This window comes from Mus caroli, chromosome 19, assembly GCF_900094665.2.
Source record: "Mus caroli chromosome 19, CAROLI_EIJ_v1.1, whole genome shotgun sequence".
In the NCBI taxonomy this organism is placed as follows: domain Eukaryota; kingdom Metazoa; phylum Chordata; class Mammalia; order Rodentia; family Muridae; genus Mus; species Mus caroli.
In genome coordinates this window covers 31,242,337-31,260,211 of record NC_034588.1, presented here as the reverse complement: position 1 = coordinate 31,260,211, position 17,875 = coordinate 31,242,337, and the positions used below count along the sequence as shown (strand labels likewise).

Sequence of the window (17,875 nt, the reverse complement as noted above, 5' to 3'; positions counted from 1 at the left end):
ATCCCAGAGATGGTCCCACCCACAAGGGGCCTTTCTCCCCTTGATCACTAATTGAGAAAATGCCTTACAGCTGGATCTCATGGAGGCATTTCCCCAACTGAAGCTCCTTTCTCTGTGATAACTCCAGCCTGTGTCAAGTTGACACAAAACTAGCCAGTACATATATGTATATATACATACACACACACATATGCACGTGCATTCATGCACACACACATATGTATATATATATATACATATGTGTGTGTGTGTGTGTGTGTATATATATACATATATATGAAAATGAAAGAAAAGAAACTGGGAAAGAGATTACTAAAGGTTACGACAGAGCTGGAAAGGGACAGAGTTGGGACAGGTATCATCTGCCTCTGTAAGGAACTAAGTGGGGTACCATCTGCCTCCATGCCCACTCACCTGAAAGCACATACCAGTCTATCTCTATGCTTTCTTTCTCTGCCATTTGGGTTGGTGTCTGCTATCTTCTGATGAGACCAGAATCTCTGTAGCATTTCACTTCTCTATAATGAGAGGGTATGGCTAGGTAGGGCAGTAGGTGATAATACTCAACTACTATACACTTAAGAAATTAAAGCTTGTGGGGACTGGAGATGTTTGCAGTTCTTCAGTAAGGCACTTGCATAGCATACCCTGGGTTTGATGCTCAATACACACACACACACACATGAAACAAAGGAAGGAAGGAAGGAAGGAAGGAAGGAAGGAAGGAAGGAAGGAAGGAAGGAAGGAAGGAAGGGAAAGAAAAAGAAAAAGAAAGAAAGAGAGAGAGAGAAAAGAAAAGAAAAGAAAAGAAAAGAAAAGAAAAGAAAAAGGAAAGAAAAAATCAAAAGCATTATAAATGCTACAGGAAGTCCAACTACTCTATCACTATAGTAATTAGGATTTGCTCTAAGCTGTTGAAACAGATACAATTCCAAATATAGAAACCCAAGTCTAATGAATACATAGTTATCATCTGTGTGGATGCCCAGAGCTGGAAAGGCTGAGCACTCACAATTGTTCCAGAACCCCAAATTCTGCCATGTATCTCTGCTGTCAACAAGAGTGAGTTTAAGTCAAGTAGCTGAAGCTGCCTCGTCGAATACCTTGTTCCAGGACTGAGCAGGGAATGAGGGCAATCCTGGAAGACTCAGCCTTTGAATTGACCATCTTACCTGTGCTCATTCACTTTCTACCTGTATTGAACACCTGCCATCCCTATTTTCAAGGAAAGACAGGCAAAAGTGGCTGGTCACTGAGAAGTTCTGTTACTTTAAAAAATGAAAGAGAAAAAAATGAAAGAGAGGAGCTGGGGAGACGATTTATTAAGGTCTTGAGACTGGATCTCCAGCACTCATGTAAACATGGATCTGTAGAACTCTGGAGGATGGGAAAAGACACAAATCAAGAGGCAGGGTCTCTTGATTATTAGTCAGCCAGTGACTCATTAGTCAGCCAGTGTAGCTGAGAATGGCAAGTTTCCTTTGGCCTCCACACACGCATGCACCTGTATATACACTTCTATACACTGAACACACACAAACACACACACACAAAATTAAAAAGAAATGAAATTCTGAAATCTTCTAATTCTCATCAGATGTAAAGGCAGCACGAGGAGGGATGGTTGGATTCATTTGGATGGCTGTTCCCTTTTCCATCATCACTTACTTCGATTTATTTAATTCTGTCTAATAACCAGCAATTTATTTGAAATGACCCTAAAGCATGCTGATGTGTGGGTTCCTTCTACACCTATCATAGACATATAGCCTAATACATTGTCCACTTAATCTGAATAAAGAATTGAAAAAGCATTCAGAATTTGAACACTTCAAGTTGGCAATAATTAAAATTTATATTTAAAGATATATATTAATTTTTTCATTCCCTTTTTACTACTATATTTTAAAGTGTGATTGTAAGGTGTCACTTTCAGTTTTTAAATTATGTCTTTCCAATGAATTGTCTTTGAAAATTTTTATAAAGAACATATTCTGTGAATGATTTAAGAAAACGTTAGAAGATAATACTTATTTCTGATAGGAAAGGTCTGGTTGGTTGTATTGCTCCTTTCTTTGCCTTGTAGTACAGGTGTTTTGTGGAGACAGAATTGATATGGCAGAATATTTATGACTGCGATCTTTGCCCCGTGTCTGAATCCATATAAAAAAACCAAGGCTGTGAAACGCTGCCTAGCTTCATTCCTTGGTCTGACTGAGGACTAAGAGTCACCTAGGCAAGCACTCACTGGAATCTCTCTCCCTTACTGCTTTTCCTTTTCTTCAACAGAGATGGTGGATGCTCTCAACAGCACAGGAAGGTTCAGGTAGAAACAGCAAGGTTCTTTCTGTACATAAAAAATTGTGTGGCCCTTTCAATGTTTGAACAGCTATGCAATGACATCTGTCGTTCTCTAATTTTTTTAATCTAATAGAAGTAAATATAATAAGTGGACATATAAACACATATTAGGCTGTGCTATCATTTATATGTCTGAAAATCTGAATTGTAGGTGTGTTGTGAAAATAATTTAAAGGTACTCATACACATTGCCTGAGCTAGAGGTTTTTAAGGCTTATATTATACCTGATGTTTATTTTTGGTTTGGCATAAGCTACTATTACAGTTTTCTTTGCTTTTTGTTCATTACAAAATTTCTGAAGGAGTAAGTGGTAACTTCTCAGGGATTGTAAGTAAACATTTTTAGATTTTTTTAAACAAAAAAAGAGATAACTAATGGTCTTTACTATGACCTGGTATTCATAGTTATAAACAATCATATTAATAGGAGAGTAATAATTTCTTATCAAGAGAATAACATGACAAAGATAAAAACATATTTTTGTTTTTGTTTTAGATGGGCAGTAACCCCTATGCCAGGTAGCATCCTGCACCAACTTTGACTGTCAACAGGAAGTTACTGGGTAGCGGACACTCAAGACCACAACTTATTGCTGCAGTAACTTGGAAAGAGAAGAAAACCAGAATTGAAACCATGACGAAGATAACTAGAGTCAGCTTGGCATCCCCTCCAGATGGAGGCTGGGGCTGGATGATAGTGGCTGGTTGCTTCCTTGTTACCATCTGTACCCGGGCAGTCACCAGGTAAGTGGGTCTTTCTACTTGATATGCTAGGGACGCGTTCATGTCCTTCCCTGTGTGTGTTTAGCTGCTCATGTATCTTTTCCTTTGCAAGGTATGATATCACAATGTTACAGAGTCCTGGATGTTGCTCTCTTCCCTAATATATTAGGGATATATATTAGGACACTTAGGAGCTTTGGAGTATGTGAGAGAAAAATAAATCTAATCCAGACACACGTCTTCATGAGTGGCTCTACAAAATGTGGAAGTGTGTGATATTTCTTTCTATTCTCTACATTGCACCTATTTTAAATATGAAACACATAAAATCATCCTATATGAAATAACATGAGAATTGTCCCAATATTTTTACTAGAGGAGGAATTTTTTCCTATAATAGTTTTTTTATAAAGAAATCAGTTTTCTAGGTATTTTAAAGAATTGTTAAATGCAAATCCAAGAATATAAAGGTAGCATAAGCTGATGTATAAGATGATGTTCATATGACTAATTTTCTTATATATGATATATTAATGAGACATTTTAATTAGTATAAGTATTAGTCATTAATATTTTATAGTAGAAATGATTGAATTTATGATTTATAAGCCACAAATAAAAAAAACCACTATGGTGAGAGATTATAGTATGCAATAGGATCCTCAAACTTGCAGCACAGGAATAAGAAAAATATTCCCAAGACTGAAGCATGGTTATGAAGTTCATAACAGGTTTGTGAAGATATCACCAAAGTCAAACTTGTACAGCGTTAAAATCTATATTCTCTCAGGAGGGAACAGTAGAACTTCAAAAAAGTCCTTGAAAACTCTTTTGCTTGTTAAGTGTTGAATATGGGAAGCATCAAATCTAGAATCCAAATTCTTGTTCAACAAACAGTTTGATGGCTGTGATGACAGCAGCTGGGTTTTAGGTTGAAGGAAAGCAAAACAATGACTCCTTTAACCTTCCTTGCTCATTCGATTTTCCTCCAGAGACACAGTACTCAATATACTTAATGTCCAACTAGTTCTCTTCATGTCTATATGAGTTAATGCTTGTGATTTGCATGTGACTGTTCTGCCCTCACTGTTGTTCCAATGGAACTGGGTCTTTCTTTTCTGGCGATGCATTCTATACAGTACAAGAAAGTAGTTGTGGTAATAATTTATTTGATGATATCCTAGCTAAAGAAAGTATCATATGCCTGCCAACAGATACAGGGCAGGGTGTTTTTTATTTGCCACTATTAAGGTTTGTTGATTATGTGTCTATTCTGAGTCTGAAGAGATTGTAGAATTTGAAAGATCATTTGTGGGTGTGTGTGTGGCTTCTTATAAATAGAAACGTCTTTTCGTTCCATTAGAGAATGTTCTAGAAGTAGTTTCATTGCATTATAAGGGGGGATTATGCTGTAGTGTTCTGAGTAGTTCAGTTTTCATGAAGAACTTGTATTCTCACAAGGTTGTCCATAGTGCTCCTGGTTGCAATACTAAGATACTTCTGTCAGTCACTCAAGTGAGCTTTGTGATTTAGGTGAAATGGGCTTGCTAATCCCTGCTTCATGGAGGGGCTAAGTGACTTACATCTATGGCTACCAGGACAGAGATGAACAGAGACTTAATTTTGCTTTTTTTTACTACAATGCACACACTCATAATCTATAGACACTTAAAGTACACACACACACACACACACACACACACACAGAGAGAGAGAGAGAGAGAGAGAGAGAGAGAGAGAGAGAGAGAGAATTCACTATTGCTTTCTCTAGAATATAACTAAATAAGTTCTTATCCTATTCTCACGCATATACTACACTTTGATCCCCATTCACACTTGTGGCTTATCTTCAGTACCATCAAGAGAAGCTATAGTATTAGGCACAGACTTTTTAAATGCTTTGGTTACGGGAAGCATTGTCTAAAGGTGGGCTACTCCTATCCAAGGAGCTGTCATGACAATAACAATAAGATAGGGTGCCAAGAGCATACATCTCTCTAAACTCTACCTTCTCTGTTCTCCTGATACTCAGCCATAGAACACAGCACACCAATTCCTGTACCAACAAGTCCACATGAGTGACTGTATACATTCAGTGAACTTTCTGGAACTACAAGAAGAGTTTAGAGTATGAGTGTGTGTGTGTGTGTGTGTGTGTGTGTGTGTGTGTGTGTGAGATGACCTGCATCAGGAGTTTGGAAGACCATCAGTAAATGGATATCTTGCCTTATTTGATAGGATGTTGAATCCATTGGCTACAACTAAAGGCTAAAAACCTTTTATCTTCTGTAGGTTGTACTTTTAAGTTTCTATTTCAATTCATTTAAAATCTGTTCCATTGATGATTATCTTCCATTCATTGAAGACATGACTCTCTCTGTACTAGAGACTTCTAAAGCAGTAGATTGATTGGCAATCTTATGGTAGACTCATACACAATTGACTGAGATACAAATAAAAATACCTGTATTGACTTGAGTTCTATTAAGCTTGGTGACCTTTGGTGATAGTCAAGGGACTCAGCACCCTGCCAAATAAAAGAAGTCACCCTTTTATGGGTGGTTTTTAAGCTCATGATGTAGGTCATCAAAATGTTATATGAACTTTGGTCAGTATGGAACTAAAATATGATAGGCAGTGAGACAAATTCAGGCCTGGAGATTCAGGGCTGGCTTTCTAGAGAAGTCCTTGGAGTAAAGTCTTAAGCGATGGAAATAATCTGGCCTGGCAAAAATGAAGGAGGAAGATGTCTCAGCCTGCACCAGTGCCTACCCTTCTTTACCATGCCTAAACTGCCAAACATTCGGTCAGAAACCAGAAAAGAAGACCATGGCTGCAAGTCAAGGCAGAATACCAGTCTGAAGTCAACAGAGGAGATCAAGACAAGAACACTTAAGCAGAATAAAGGCAGACAAGAAAGTGTGGTGATATAGCCAGCCCAGGAATCTAAATGTCACACATTAAGAAGCAGCCAAGAGGACTAGACCTGAGAGCAAGAGAATCGAGCCAGGGCAACCTGCCTAACAGAGAGCCAGCATCTACTGGACAAGCACCTTAACACAAAACATCTTGCATTCTGATGGTAAAATTCAAACATGTTGAAAATATATAAAATATTTTTCTTCCCTAACTGACTCAATTTCACTGCCTAAAATTAACCTCAGCGATATTTTTTTAAGTTCAGTCTCAAGAGGAAAACAAAAAGCCTTCTCAACCTTGAGCTAACCTAAGTGTACATTCTTGTTACTTACACAAGCAGGATCATTTTTGATATGTTGTTCTGCCCCCCCTTAATAATTTCTCTTGAGACTGTTATGTATCAACCACTAAGGGTCTACCTTATTGGAAAATAGTTGCTTAGAATTCTATTATGTGCTCTTATGCTTTTGCCTCTCTTTTGCCTCTTGCCCCCTTACTCCCAATTCCCTCCTCCACATGGCCATGGCCATGGCCGGTCCCCAATTCTCTACTCTCTCCTTCTCTCTGCCTTTCTCTGCCTCTGCTACCCTCTTAACTGCCCTCCCCATGCTCTGAATAAACTCTATTCTATACAAAAAAAAGAGGAATTCTATTTCATGCTTTTGTCTACAATTATTTGATACATTTTTATTGATGTGATTTTATATGGTCTTCTGGTTTTTGCTTTTATAAACAGTGCTATAATTTTAACTCAAGACATTTAAACATTCTATCTCAGCTCTAGCCTTGTACTTTGAAAAAACATAAATTTTAAAGTTCAACAGGCAATGAAAGCAGTCATTATTATTTATTTATATCTTCTATTTATTACTCTATATTGATTATTTCTTTTTTCTTTATGATATCTTTATCAAAATACATTATTAACTTAAGGATCATATTTAAAGTGCAATTACATGAATTCTCTACATATATTAACAACTTGAATGGTTACTTTAGAAACAAAAATTTTATTTAAATATTCAAACAAGGGGTGGTGAGATGGCTCAGTGGGTAAGAGTACCCGACTGCTCTTCCGAAGGTCCGGAGTTCAAATCCCAGCAACCACATGGTGGCTCCCAACCATCTGCAACGAGATCTGGCGCCCTCTTCTGGAGTGTCTGAAGACAGCTACAGTGTACTTACATATAATAAATAAATCTTTTAAAAAAAAGTCATAAAAAAATATTCAAACAAAACAGTATCCTAGGTTTGAGACTTTGTGTTGCCTGGATTTCCTGAGTTCAAATAAACTGAGTAGAAATAAATTCCTGGAGTTCTTTGGAGTTTTGTAGATTTTTCAAACCCTTTTGAGAACAGTCAGGGTAAAAATGAAGTGACTGGTAACTTTACTGAGCATTTACTTTGTCCTTGTTGACGTGTTTTCAGAGAGTTTTCGTGAAGTCATTCCCACCACATAATAGGATTAGTCAAGGGATATGACAGTGATTTTAGCTAGTCGTCTACAACATAGCTGTGAGTCAGTTCTTGATCTGACTTAGCGTAGCTAGGACAGCGTCAGAGCAGTGAGATTGAGCTTAATAGGTCATAAAGCCCATTGACCTGTTGAGTCAGATCATCTTTAAGAAAGCGTGTTTGGTTGTAAGTGATGACACTGGTTGTGATCTGTTTCTGTTTTGGGGAACAAGTCCTATCAGACCCCAAAGGCTGAAGAGACAACATGAGATGCATCATGCTGACCTTTGTGAGTCATGCTTCTAAAAATGCTTGATTTCTAGATGAAGAAATTGAAACCCTGAGAGATCAGCAAGCTTCCTCACTAGCTGTTTCCATGGGTATGAATCTGGAATAAGAGCTTTGCTTTCCTAACTCTTGTTATTGCAAGCATCCGGATGCATGTGCGCTCCTATTACAATTCAATTTATTTCAGATATCCCTGGATTTTAAATTTCACAACACAAACCTTCGTCAACTGGAAAGCTCTATGGTCCTTTCTCTCCTTTTCTAAAGAGGTGAAAAATGACCGTATTATCTTTCATTTTATTGATTTTCATTTGTCAGTTGGTCCTCTTCCCATTGAGTGACATAACCATCTTTCTGAATTTCATGAGTGTTGAAATGCTCATAAAGGTGGATGTGGTCATTGAACTTTGACCTCTGACTAAGGTTCTCACCTTTCCAGAAATGACTTTCAGATCCAAAGTTTTACTGATATGACTAGTCAACTCAGTTCAGAAAGAATCAACCAACCTGTACCCTCAGGGGTTCACAGAGACTCAATTGCCAACCAAAGAGCATGCATGGATCTGACTTAGGCCCTCTAAACATAAGTAACAGTTCTGCAGCTGGGTCTTCATAGGGGACTCCTAAAGTGGGAGCAGGGGCTGTCTGACTACATTGCCTGCCTTCGGATCCCTTTTTCCTTACTGGGCTGCCTTGTGTAGCCTCAATAAAAGAAGAAGATGTGCCTGATTTTACTACAATTTGCTATGTTAAAGCTGGCTGATAGCCATGGGAGGCGTCCTCATCTCTGAGGAGAAAGGGAGGAGAGATGGATGATGGGGTCCATGAGAGATGGACTGAGAAGAGAGGAGGAAGGGGACACTGCAATCAGGATGTAAAATAAATAAATAATTTAATTAATTAAAAAAGGCAAAGCTAAATTTTTAAGAAATCACAAGAGACAGCACAGTAATATTACGTTCCCCAGAGTGATTTAGTGAAGAGACTGGTTTATAATTTCAAAATATATTACCATTTTCTCAACTACTCTTTGCTGTCACTTCTGCACCTTTTACACTGATGGTGATGATTCGTTCTATGTTTTCAGAGCCTGTTTGGATGCTTCAGCTTACCTCTGCACATGCCTTCTGGTGGCACTGCCACCCTTTCTTCCTCTTCTCTCTCCAGTGGAGCCTTTCACTTCCTTACATTCCAGTCAGATTCTCTATCAAGGGGCTCCCCTTCCTTCCTTCCTTCCTTCCTTCCTTCCTTCCTTCCTTCCTTCCTTCCTTCCTTCCTTCCTTCCTTCCTTCCTTTTTCCTTCCTCCTTCTTTCATTCTTCCCTCCTCCTTCCCCCTTTCCCTTCCTTCATTATCTTCTTTTGTTGAACAATATTTATAAGCACCCAATTCATGACAGATACTATCTATCCTAGATGTCTGGAATTTAGTGTGAGTTAAGACATATATGTCTTCCGCTGTCACAGCACAAAGTCTAGTGGACAATACAAACAAGTGAAAAGGGAGTTGCCAGACCACAGATGAACATGCCACATGTAGAGGACGTGTACGAGAAGCATCCATTCCTGTCTTGAGCAATAAGGGAGCAGTCAAGGAAGATTTCCTGGAGGCGTAGAATGACTAACTATCTGAGATTAAAACGGGCACTTAGAGGAGAATCACAGAAAAAACTATAATGTACAGACGTGCATAAAACACAGGGACTGTGTTGAACGAGGTAGAAAGAGGTGACTGTAGTGAAATATGCAAACAGTGGGCAGAAAGGAGCACAGACACCAAAGACTTGCAAGTCAGGCTAAAATGTTTGAAATGCCAGCATCTGTTCTAGGAAGGCACTGTTTGCAGAATGCGCTGAAGCCAGCTAAGTGCTAATGGAGAAGCATCACTTAGGAGCTTTGGGCTACAGTTCAAGGGAAAGGTGTTGCCGTCAATTATGAACAATAAGGGCGATGGCGACCCATGGAGGGATTTGAAGACTCTGAAGAGGGGTTGGAAAACTTGATGACTAGATCACTTGTCGGCAGTCAGGCTCATTTTGGTTTCCAAGGCTTGTTGGCAATGTCTGGAGACATTTGGAGCAGATGCTGGAGATGCTTCTAAGCATCCTGCCACACAGAACAAATCTCTCCAGGGCTCACCCACCCCCACAGTCAATGGTGTTCTACTGAGAATCCTGGGTGATGGATAACTCAGTCATTTTGATAATGAGGCTATGTACGTTAACTCACAACTCATTCTTATCAAAAGCTAAGTAGTTAGGAGAAGATGATAAGACATTTTAGTTCCAGACAAGAAGCAGCAGAAGAAGGGAACTTCACAAGATTTTAGTTATTGCTTTTAGTATATTGGTGTTTATTTTTTAATTAAAAAATTTAAATTAGCCCTCTGCTGTTTGGTAATTAAGGTGGCCATCACAGACTCTGGGTCTCTTTTTTCATCGCAGACACTTCTACTGCAAAGATGGCCAATGTACCTAAAACCCGAAGGACTCTCTGTAAGACATGTGGCAAGTATCAGCCTCACAAAGTTACCCAGTATAAGAAGGGCAAAGATTCCCTGTATTCCCAAGGGTAGTGGTGCTATTATTGCAAGCAGAGTGGCTACGATGGACAAAGCCAATTTCCCAAAAGATGGCCTAAACCACAAAGAAGATTGTGCTCAGGCTTAAGTGTGCTGAACCCAACAGAAGATCCAAGAGCATGCTGGCCATTAAGAGGTGCAAAGCATTTTGAACTGGCAGGTGACAAGAAGAGAAAGGGCCAAATGATCCAGCTCTAAAACTTGTATTGTCTGAGAGGAAAACACGGAAGCAGTAGGAAAATGACCTGTTAGAAAACAAAGTTATTGTTAGTGATACAAAATAAGTTTGAATTAGCATACAAGATACTAGATATCATTACTGCATTTTGAATGATGTGTTTTAGTGATTCTTACCCCAACCCATTCCCCCCACCTCTCTGCTATCCCTAACTTCTCTTGTGTGGTGGCCCCTGTATCTACCTCTTGTTGTGTTCCTGTGTCCTTCTCCTTAACTTTCATCCTTCCTAGATACCTACTTGTCCCCTCTCTTGGTCTCCTTTTGAGATTTTTAGACTCTGTACACAGTTACATGTGTGTACAAATGCATATGTAAAGACTAGGATCTGTGTGTGAGGAAGCATAAGGCTTTTGTCTTCTGAGTTTTGGTCACCTCACATTCAAAAATTCTACAGGGTATGTGTTCCACATTCCCATTGTTCATTTATCTGTTCCATTTCCTCGCCATTGTGCGTAGAGCGCTATAAACATGATTGTGGAAGTAACTCTGTGGTATGGTATGGAGGTTGGGAGGTATGCTCTGGTATAGTGTAGCTGAGTCTATTTTAAACTTTTTAAAGAAATGCCCTACTAATTCTCACAATGATTTTACTAGTTTCCACTCCCACCAGCAGTGAACAAGGGTTCCTCTTTCTCCACACCCTTGCTAACATTTGTCAGATTGTTAGCTAAAATGAGGTAGCATTGCAAAGCAGTTTTAATATGCACTTTCCTGATGACTAGGGATATCAACCATTTTTTTAAAAAAATACTTATTAGCCGTTTATATTTCTTCATTTGTAAACTTTCCATCTCCTGGGTCCATTTGCTGATTAACACCAGACATTCTTTTTACTTATTTCTGTAGTTCTTTATACACTCTTGGCATTAGCCCCATGTCTAATGGAGAGCGGGTGAGGATTTTTTCCTCCACTTTATGGGTTGCTTGTTTGCTCTGCTGACAGCTTCTTTTGCAGATATTTGTCAGTGACCATCCTTGATATCAGTATCTTGGGAAGGAAGCAAGATCAACAGATGAGGCCCCTACATTTGCATTAGAAGGGTTCTTGCTTTTCTTGCTCCTCCAAATTAAAACTGGCTTCCTGTTTTTAAGAAGTTCTAATGTATTTTCATTCAAATTAAAGTCGACAGTTGTCTGAGTAATTTATGTGCATTGTCTGTGCTGTTGAGGGTGTGTGTGTGTGTGTGTGTGTGTTAAAATCACACATTCAAAGAACCCTAGGATCTGCCTGGTTTCCTCTTCCTAGCACTGGTGTTACAGGCAGACTGTGCCACACTTAGTTTTTCCACGAGTTCTGGGGATCCGAACTCAGCCCCTCCTGTTTTCTCAGGAAGCACACGATCCACGGAGCCACCTTCGGCTTCCTGAAAAGGCACAGAATTTAGGATTAACCCTCTTGTCCTCTTCCTCTGTGCCATAGTCTCACCATAGGTGATGGAGATTGTGAGCCTTAGGGTAGGTACCTTTGCCTCTTTCTGTTTTGGAACAAGTTTGGGTGCAGAAAGAAAGCGTGGCCTGTCTTGGATAGTTAGACCTTTTCCGTGGCTCTCACATGCTCACTGTCATGGGTGTAATTCATTCATGTGCTAGCTGTGAGTCCTACTAAGCTCCCTTGGACTATAGGTCAACCAGAATTCTGTGCACATGAGACATCTCCAACACTCCATGTAAGAGGGGTAGCAAAGAGCAACGGGTACACATAGGGCACTCGGATCCTTTGTGCACATGAAGCCTCTGTTGCTCCACTGAACTTCAGTTATAAATCGAATTGCAAAGATCGAATTACTAGCAATTTTAATTCAGTAACAGCTGGGCATTAATCAAGGTTCATACTTTGCAATGGCAGGCTCAGTGTGAGTATTTGAAGTGGACTCACTTAAAGTTGGCACTGCATAACACAGCTGTCCTGATCCCACCGAATTTTCTTCCTTCCCCAATCTCTCCATCACTCACCTTCCTATCTGGAAGCAACCACAGAGAAGTGGAAGACTAAAAAACACAGTTGGCTATGGGTTGCTGCATCTGGAAGAGTTGGGATTTGGACATATCCAAAAAGATATAGCCTCTTACCAACAAGCAACAAGAGCAGTACTCCTTCTCTGCTGTCATACTCCTATGAAGGTTCCAGGCCCTAAACGAGGTCATTAAATGTCTCTGTATGAGGCTCCTTCTAAATGCTGCAGTGCCAAACCATTGCCTCACATACTCTGTAGGTAATTATTTTCAACTTAACACTACCATTTGTCTTTTATTCTCTGAGCATATATTCATATGAAAAACTATTTCTTCTATAAGTTGCCTTGGTCATGGTGTCTTATTACAGTAGTTAAAAAGTCACTAAGACAAGTCTTTTAATGATAAACTGGTCAGTTACAATGTTTGACCATAGTAAATTATTCTCTAGAATATATTCATTTCAGATCAGCATCATCATCATCTCATCCTCTTCATCAGATTACTGCCTTTGTACAAATATCAGAAGTCAAATTTCTAAGGCTTATTTTTTATATTATTATTCATTTTTCAAGTTGAAAGTTGTATATCACTTTGGCGAGGTTAGAGCTATAGAGAAAATATTAGTTATAATAATTAGCAATAAACTATGTTCTTAACATGCTTTCTTGTTTTCCCACAACACCTTCTCAGAGCAGTGTTCTTCCTAGCTCCATGGTTTTAGCAGCCTCTCTGAGAGATAACGGAACACTTGTTTTCTGGTTCCTCAGAATGGCCCCAATGGTCAACTTCTGGTTTCCCACGTATCATGGCTCAGTAACTGACATCGTTTGACACTTCAAAAGCTGATTGAAATAAAACTTTTAGGTTCTGATTCAATTCCATATTCATTCATATTTTGTACAAAATCCCCACATTGTATTTTTCAGATGTATCTCCATATTTTTTGTGGAGTTTCAGACATACTTTGCTCAGGATTACTCCCAAACAGCATGGATCCATTCCATTGTAGACTGTATGACAATGCTCTGTGGTGAGTATTATTGACCAGGCTGGACATGTAATGGAAATGATGGAACTGAACACGGCAATGACTTTTGGCAGGGTCAGGTGATGCTGGCTCATTATTCATATTTTAAGTGGAAGGATTAGTTACAAGTTAGGAAGATTGGAAACCTAGATCATTCGCATCTTCAGCTAAACCTAACAAGATTTACTTTTGGAACTGATGGCCTTGACTAAAACCAGATGGAGGAGATCATCAATACCGTGGGACACAATACCGTGGGACACAACTCATTGGGCTCATCTGGATGCTGAGTGTATTAGAGCTTGTGGTGATCTGCAGAGAAATCTCTGAGCAGAATGTAATAGGCCATGTCTTTCAATTTGACGACCTTCTCATTCTCCAGCCATACAAGCATACACTGGATAGGACAGTAAGCCATCTCTCTGACCCAAATACTAAGCAGAACCAACATTGCTTAGCTTCCAAGATTCAGTGGGATCAGGAGCTCTCAGGGAGGCATGACTATCGACAGTGCATGAGCCATTTCTACAGGGCTTTCCTCAGTGAGTGACATCATAGCTCAAGTCTTGGCTTTCTTTTTGATCCTTTACCAGAGGGTTCCAAATTCAACTCACAGATGTCACCTTTTCTTGAATAAGAAAAATATCAGGGAAGAAGAGGAACTTGCAATCAAGAGCTAAGTAGGCTCACTGTGGTTATAACTTCACTTGTGAAATCTCAAATCTGTTCTCTAGGACATGGACGGTGTCCCAGAAATTCATGAGACCTAATATTGCATCTGTAGTAGAGGATGATAAAGCTTTTTTTTATAAATTTTGAAACAAAAATTACCAACTTTGTCTCCTAGTGAATTTCTAGGATCACATTCAGTTGGAACAATCCATTTCTAACCTGGACTCACTCAATCCTTTCACTAAGAAAAAATCCTAGGATGCTTTAGAAACTTTTATCCCTTGAGAAACTTTTATCTGGGGCTGGAGAGATAGCTCAGACTTGCTGCTTTCCAGAGGACTCAGGTTCAATTCCCAGAACTCACATTGTAGCTAACAACTATATGTAACACCAGTTCCAGGGGGTCCAATGCCTTCTTCCAATCTTTGTTGAAGCAGGCTCACATGTGGTGTACATATATACTAGACACAGACAAAACAGCCATACACATAATACAAAATAAATAAATCTAATATCTTTACCTGTTTCAGTGTCAAAAAGGAAGTACTTCGCGATAAATTCATCTGACTCTATGTACTGACTCATATACTTGTCTTTAATAGGTTGAATTTTGTTATATTTTCTTTATTTTTAATAATTCTAATCAAGCAAAATAATACATTTATTCTTAAATGTCTAGATTTAGGAACCAGTGTGACTGTGAAGTTTCTTTCTTTGATTTTAGGGTAGATTGTGAAGTTTTTGAAAAGACTTTACTCTTTCAACTGATAAGGATTCACGAAATCACACATTTAGGTTCTGCGTGTAGCCCATCTCTCTTTCCCTTTCATTGAGCACTGGATTTTTCAGGGTTGTGTTAGCCACAGCGTTAGTATCAGCAGGCTTCAGAGAATGTGCATGACTCATTTCCCTTGCTGTTATCTTCTGGAGGTTATTTGAGGCTCTCCACAGAGCAGTAACAACATAGTAACAATGATGGTGTCTGCTCTGGGCAGGCTCAAACTCTGTGAACCCAGACTCTGAGAAAGACCCCAGTGATCCAGGTTTACATGCATTCCCCTGCTCACCAGGTTATAGATAGACTATGAGAGTTTAGAGCTTGAACAAGAGACTGCACATTGTGCTGGGACTCCCCCTGAAGAAAATCTGCCATGGGATGGACAGAGAAGCCCATGTTCCTTGTTAGAGTTGCTGTAACTTTCTCACCAAGTTTAGTTTAGGTGACTCAAATGTTTTTTTTTTTATTATTTTCTGGTAACCACAATAGCAGCACCCTTGAGAAATCAACAGTCTCTAGAGACTGACACATTCCATTTCTCCCAGAGTTAAATATTCTAACAGCCATGGCTTTAACAGAGATGCTGGCTGGGTAACTGAGTCTGTCGTGTGTGAGTCTCCAATTTTAACTTGATCACTGCAAAACTGATCAAGTTTAACAGATATTCAGAGACATAGCTCTTTCCATTCACCACCACCACCACCACCACCACCACCACCCCGCCCCGCCAGGCATACTGACTGGCAATAGCATGATTTATCTCCTTCAGGATAAAAATTCGCTCATTAAGTAACTGTCATCATTACTGTTATGTTGTAAAAGCAATACTGTATTTAACAAACTTGAGTAAGTGACATGCAGTTTAGATAAATAACTGGTGCCTGTGTGAAAAACACCCTAGGTCTAGAGAAATGGCTGAGCAGTTGAAAATAGTTAAGAGTGGTTAAAAACACTCGGGTTCAGTTCCCAGTACCCCCATGGCAGCTTACAACCCTCTGTAAATCCAGTTCTAGGGGATCCAACAAGCTCCCTTATTCCCACTGGCGCCAGGCATGCACATGATATACAGGTATGGATGGAGGTAACTACACATGCACATAAAAATAAACTCCCATCCCCCGACACACACTCTAGCCCTGGATGTGAGGCTGTAAGAGAATGAGATAAAAATGCACGAATCTAAGGACATTCAGGAAGCTCTGTCACTGCCCTGCTCCTGTGTAACCACCAAGGGTCATATTTCCTTGGGTCTCCGTTTCCAAAGCTATAAAACTAGAGGGCTGAACCTGACCTTTCAAAGGTTGCTGGCTCTCTTCTCCCTGAGTGCAACAGCACAGTGTTTTCAAGGTATCCCCCAAGCCTTTCTTTCTATTGATCTCTTTGTTGTTTTTGAAGCTCCGCTTGGGAGTGTTGTCAGTAACCAGTTATCCTGTCAAGCGGGGATCATGCTGGGTGGCTTGCTGGCATCTACTGGTTTCATCCTGGGCTCATTTGCCACCAGCTTGAAGCACCTCTACCTCACCCTGGGAGTTCTTACAGGTAAGTAAGTGTACTTCCTTCCACAAGTCTGACCCTACCTTTGTTCAAGTGTTGTCAAGACATAAACACAACAGAGATTTATAAAATACTTTTCTTTAGACGCATAATGCAGCTGACTTAGCTTATGGCTACCAACTTAGCAGTTACAGAGACTTAGAAATGTAATTCCATTAGCCTAAAGCCTTACCACATTAATTTTGTCATGCCATGAGACATAACTTTTCTCTCTGGCATTACATATGCCTGAGACTCTGAACTCAGAAGAAACGATAAATTACTCAGCACAATACAAATTTTCAACAGTGGTTGGTCATTCTCTGTCTCCCTTTGTTAAGTAAGACACTGAACACTGTGTTTGGCCTGAATTTTCTGGTCTTTATTATGCTTATTATTATCCAATAAATGGGAACTTCAACTTAGAAAATATAGTACCTTGCCTCAGGCATTCTCATATTTCACATGATTTCTCAGAGTTATTGAAACCCCATTTTAGAAAATAATGACGGATTTTATGGAAAGAGAAGAACGTGTCCATTCCATAAACTTAACGGGACTGCATAGGGTCGGGATGAGGTTGGCTGGTGGGACTCAAGGCACAATAAGTTCATCACAGATATGGGGATGGAAGGTGGTACCCACTCTTGTCTGGGTACATGCTATGAATTTAGGATGACTTAGGCCAGAAATGTGTGTAACCTCAGAGTAAGGCTGTGCATCTGCATCTGTCTGCTAAGGAAGTTACAGGCATCCCTAGTAACTCATAGGGCCTAGCTGCTAAGATTACTAGGAACTGGTCTGGTTTTAGCACCGAAAGTCCCAGCATCTGGAAACCCATAGATCTGATGGCCATCTGTGTTGCAAATGTGGATGGGTATTGAGAGTGTTTCTTCTGTCTCTTCTCCTGTATTATCAATTATCAATTGAGGTGCCACATAGTTTATATCTATCTTTAGATGCATTGAGGTAAATAGCCTACATGTGCTTGAAGCTCTTTGGGCTTTCTAAGTTAAACCGAGGTAGTAGAAGCCAAAAACCTTTTGAAAGCTTTCCAAACTATTGGTATTTTTCTCAAGGACCTGAGGAATATTTCCAGATTCCATGTTCTTCTGTAATATTCCCTAGTCTATGATACTTCCCACCTAAATGAAATGTCCTGCAACTTCCCTGGACTCGTATATACTAATTCTGTACAAAACCTGGGAAGCATAGACCATCAAAGCTGTGTCTTCTCAGACAGGGAAGAGGTGAGACAAGTATTCAGCTAGGTTAACCTACAAAAAGTAGGCAGGGGAGATGATGGAGAGATGGAGAGACGGAGAGAGGGGGAGAGGGGGAGAGGG

General features: G+C 39.7%; 1 protein-coding gene across 4 annotated transcripts in view; it reads left to right on the top strand.

Moving 5' to 3' along the window:
* Nucleotides 1–17,875, top strand: part of Slc16a12 (solute carrier family 16 member 12) — a 79,007-nt gene that overhangs the window by 53,136 nt on the left and 7,996 nt on the right. For all 4 annotated transcript variants that reach the window (XM_021151692.2, XM_029472553.1, XM_029472554.1 and 1 more), the window contains 3 exons: nt 2,858–3,105; nt 13,446–13,549; nt 16,392–16,535. In XM_021151692.2, coding sequence (XP_021007351.1) covers nt 2,996–3,105; nt 13,446–13,549; nt 16,392–16,535 — 358 coding nt within the window. In that variant the 5' untranslated portion in view covers nt 2,858–2,995. The remainder of the gene's footprint in view (nt 1–2,857; nt 3,106–13,445; nt 13,550–16,391; nt 16,536–17,875) is intronic.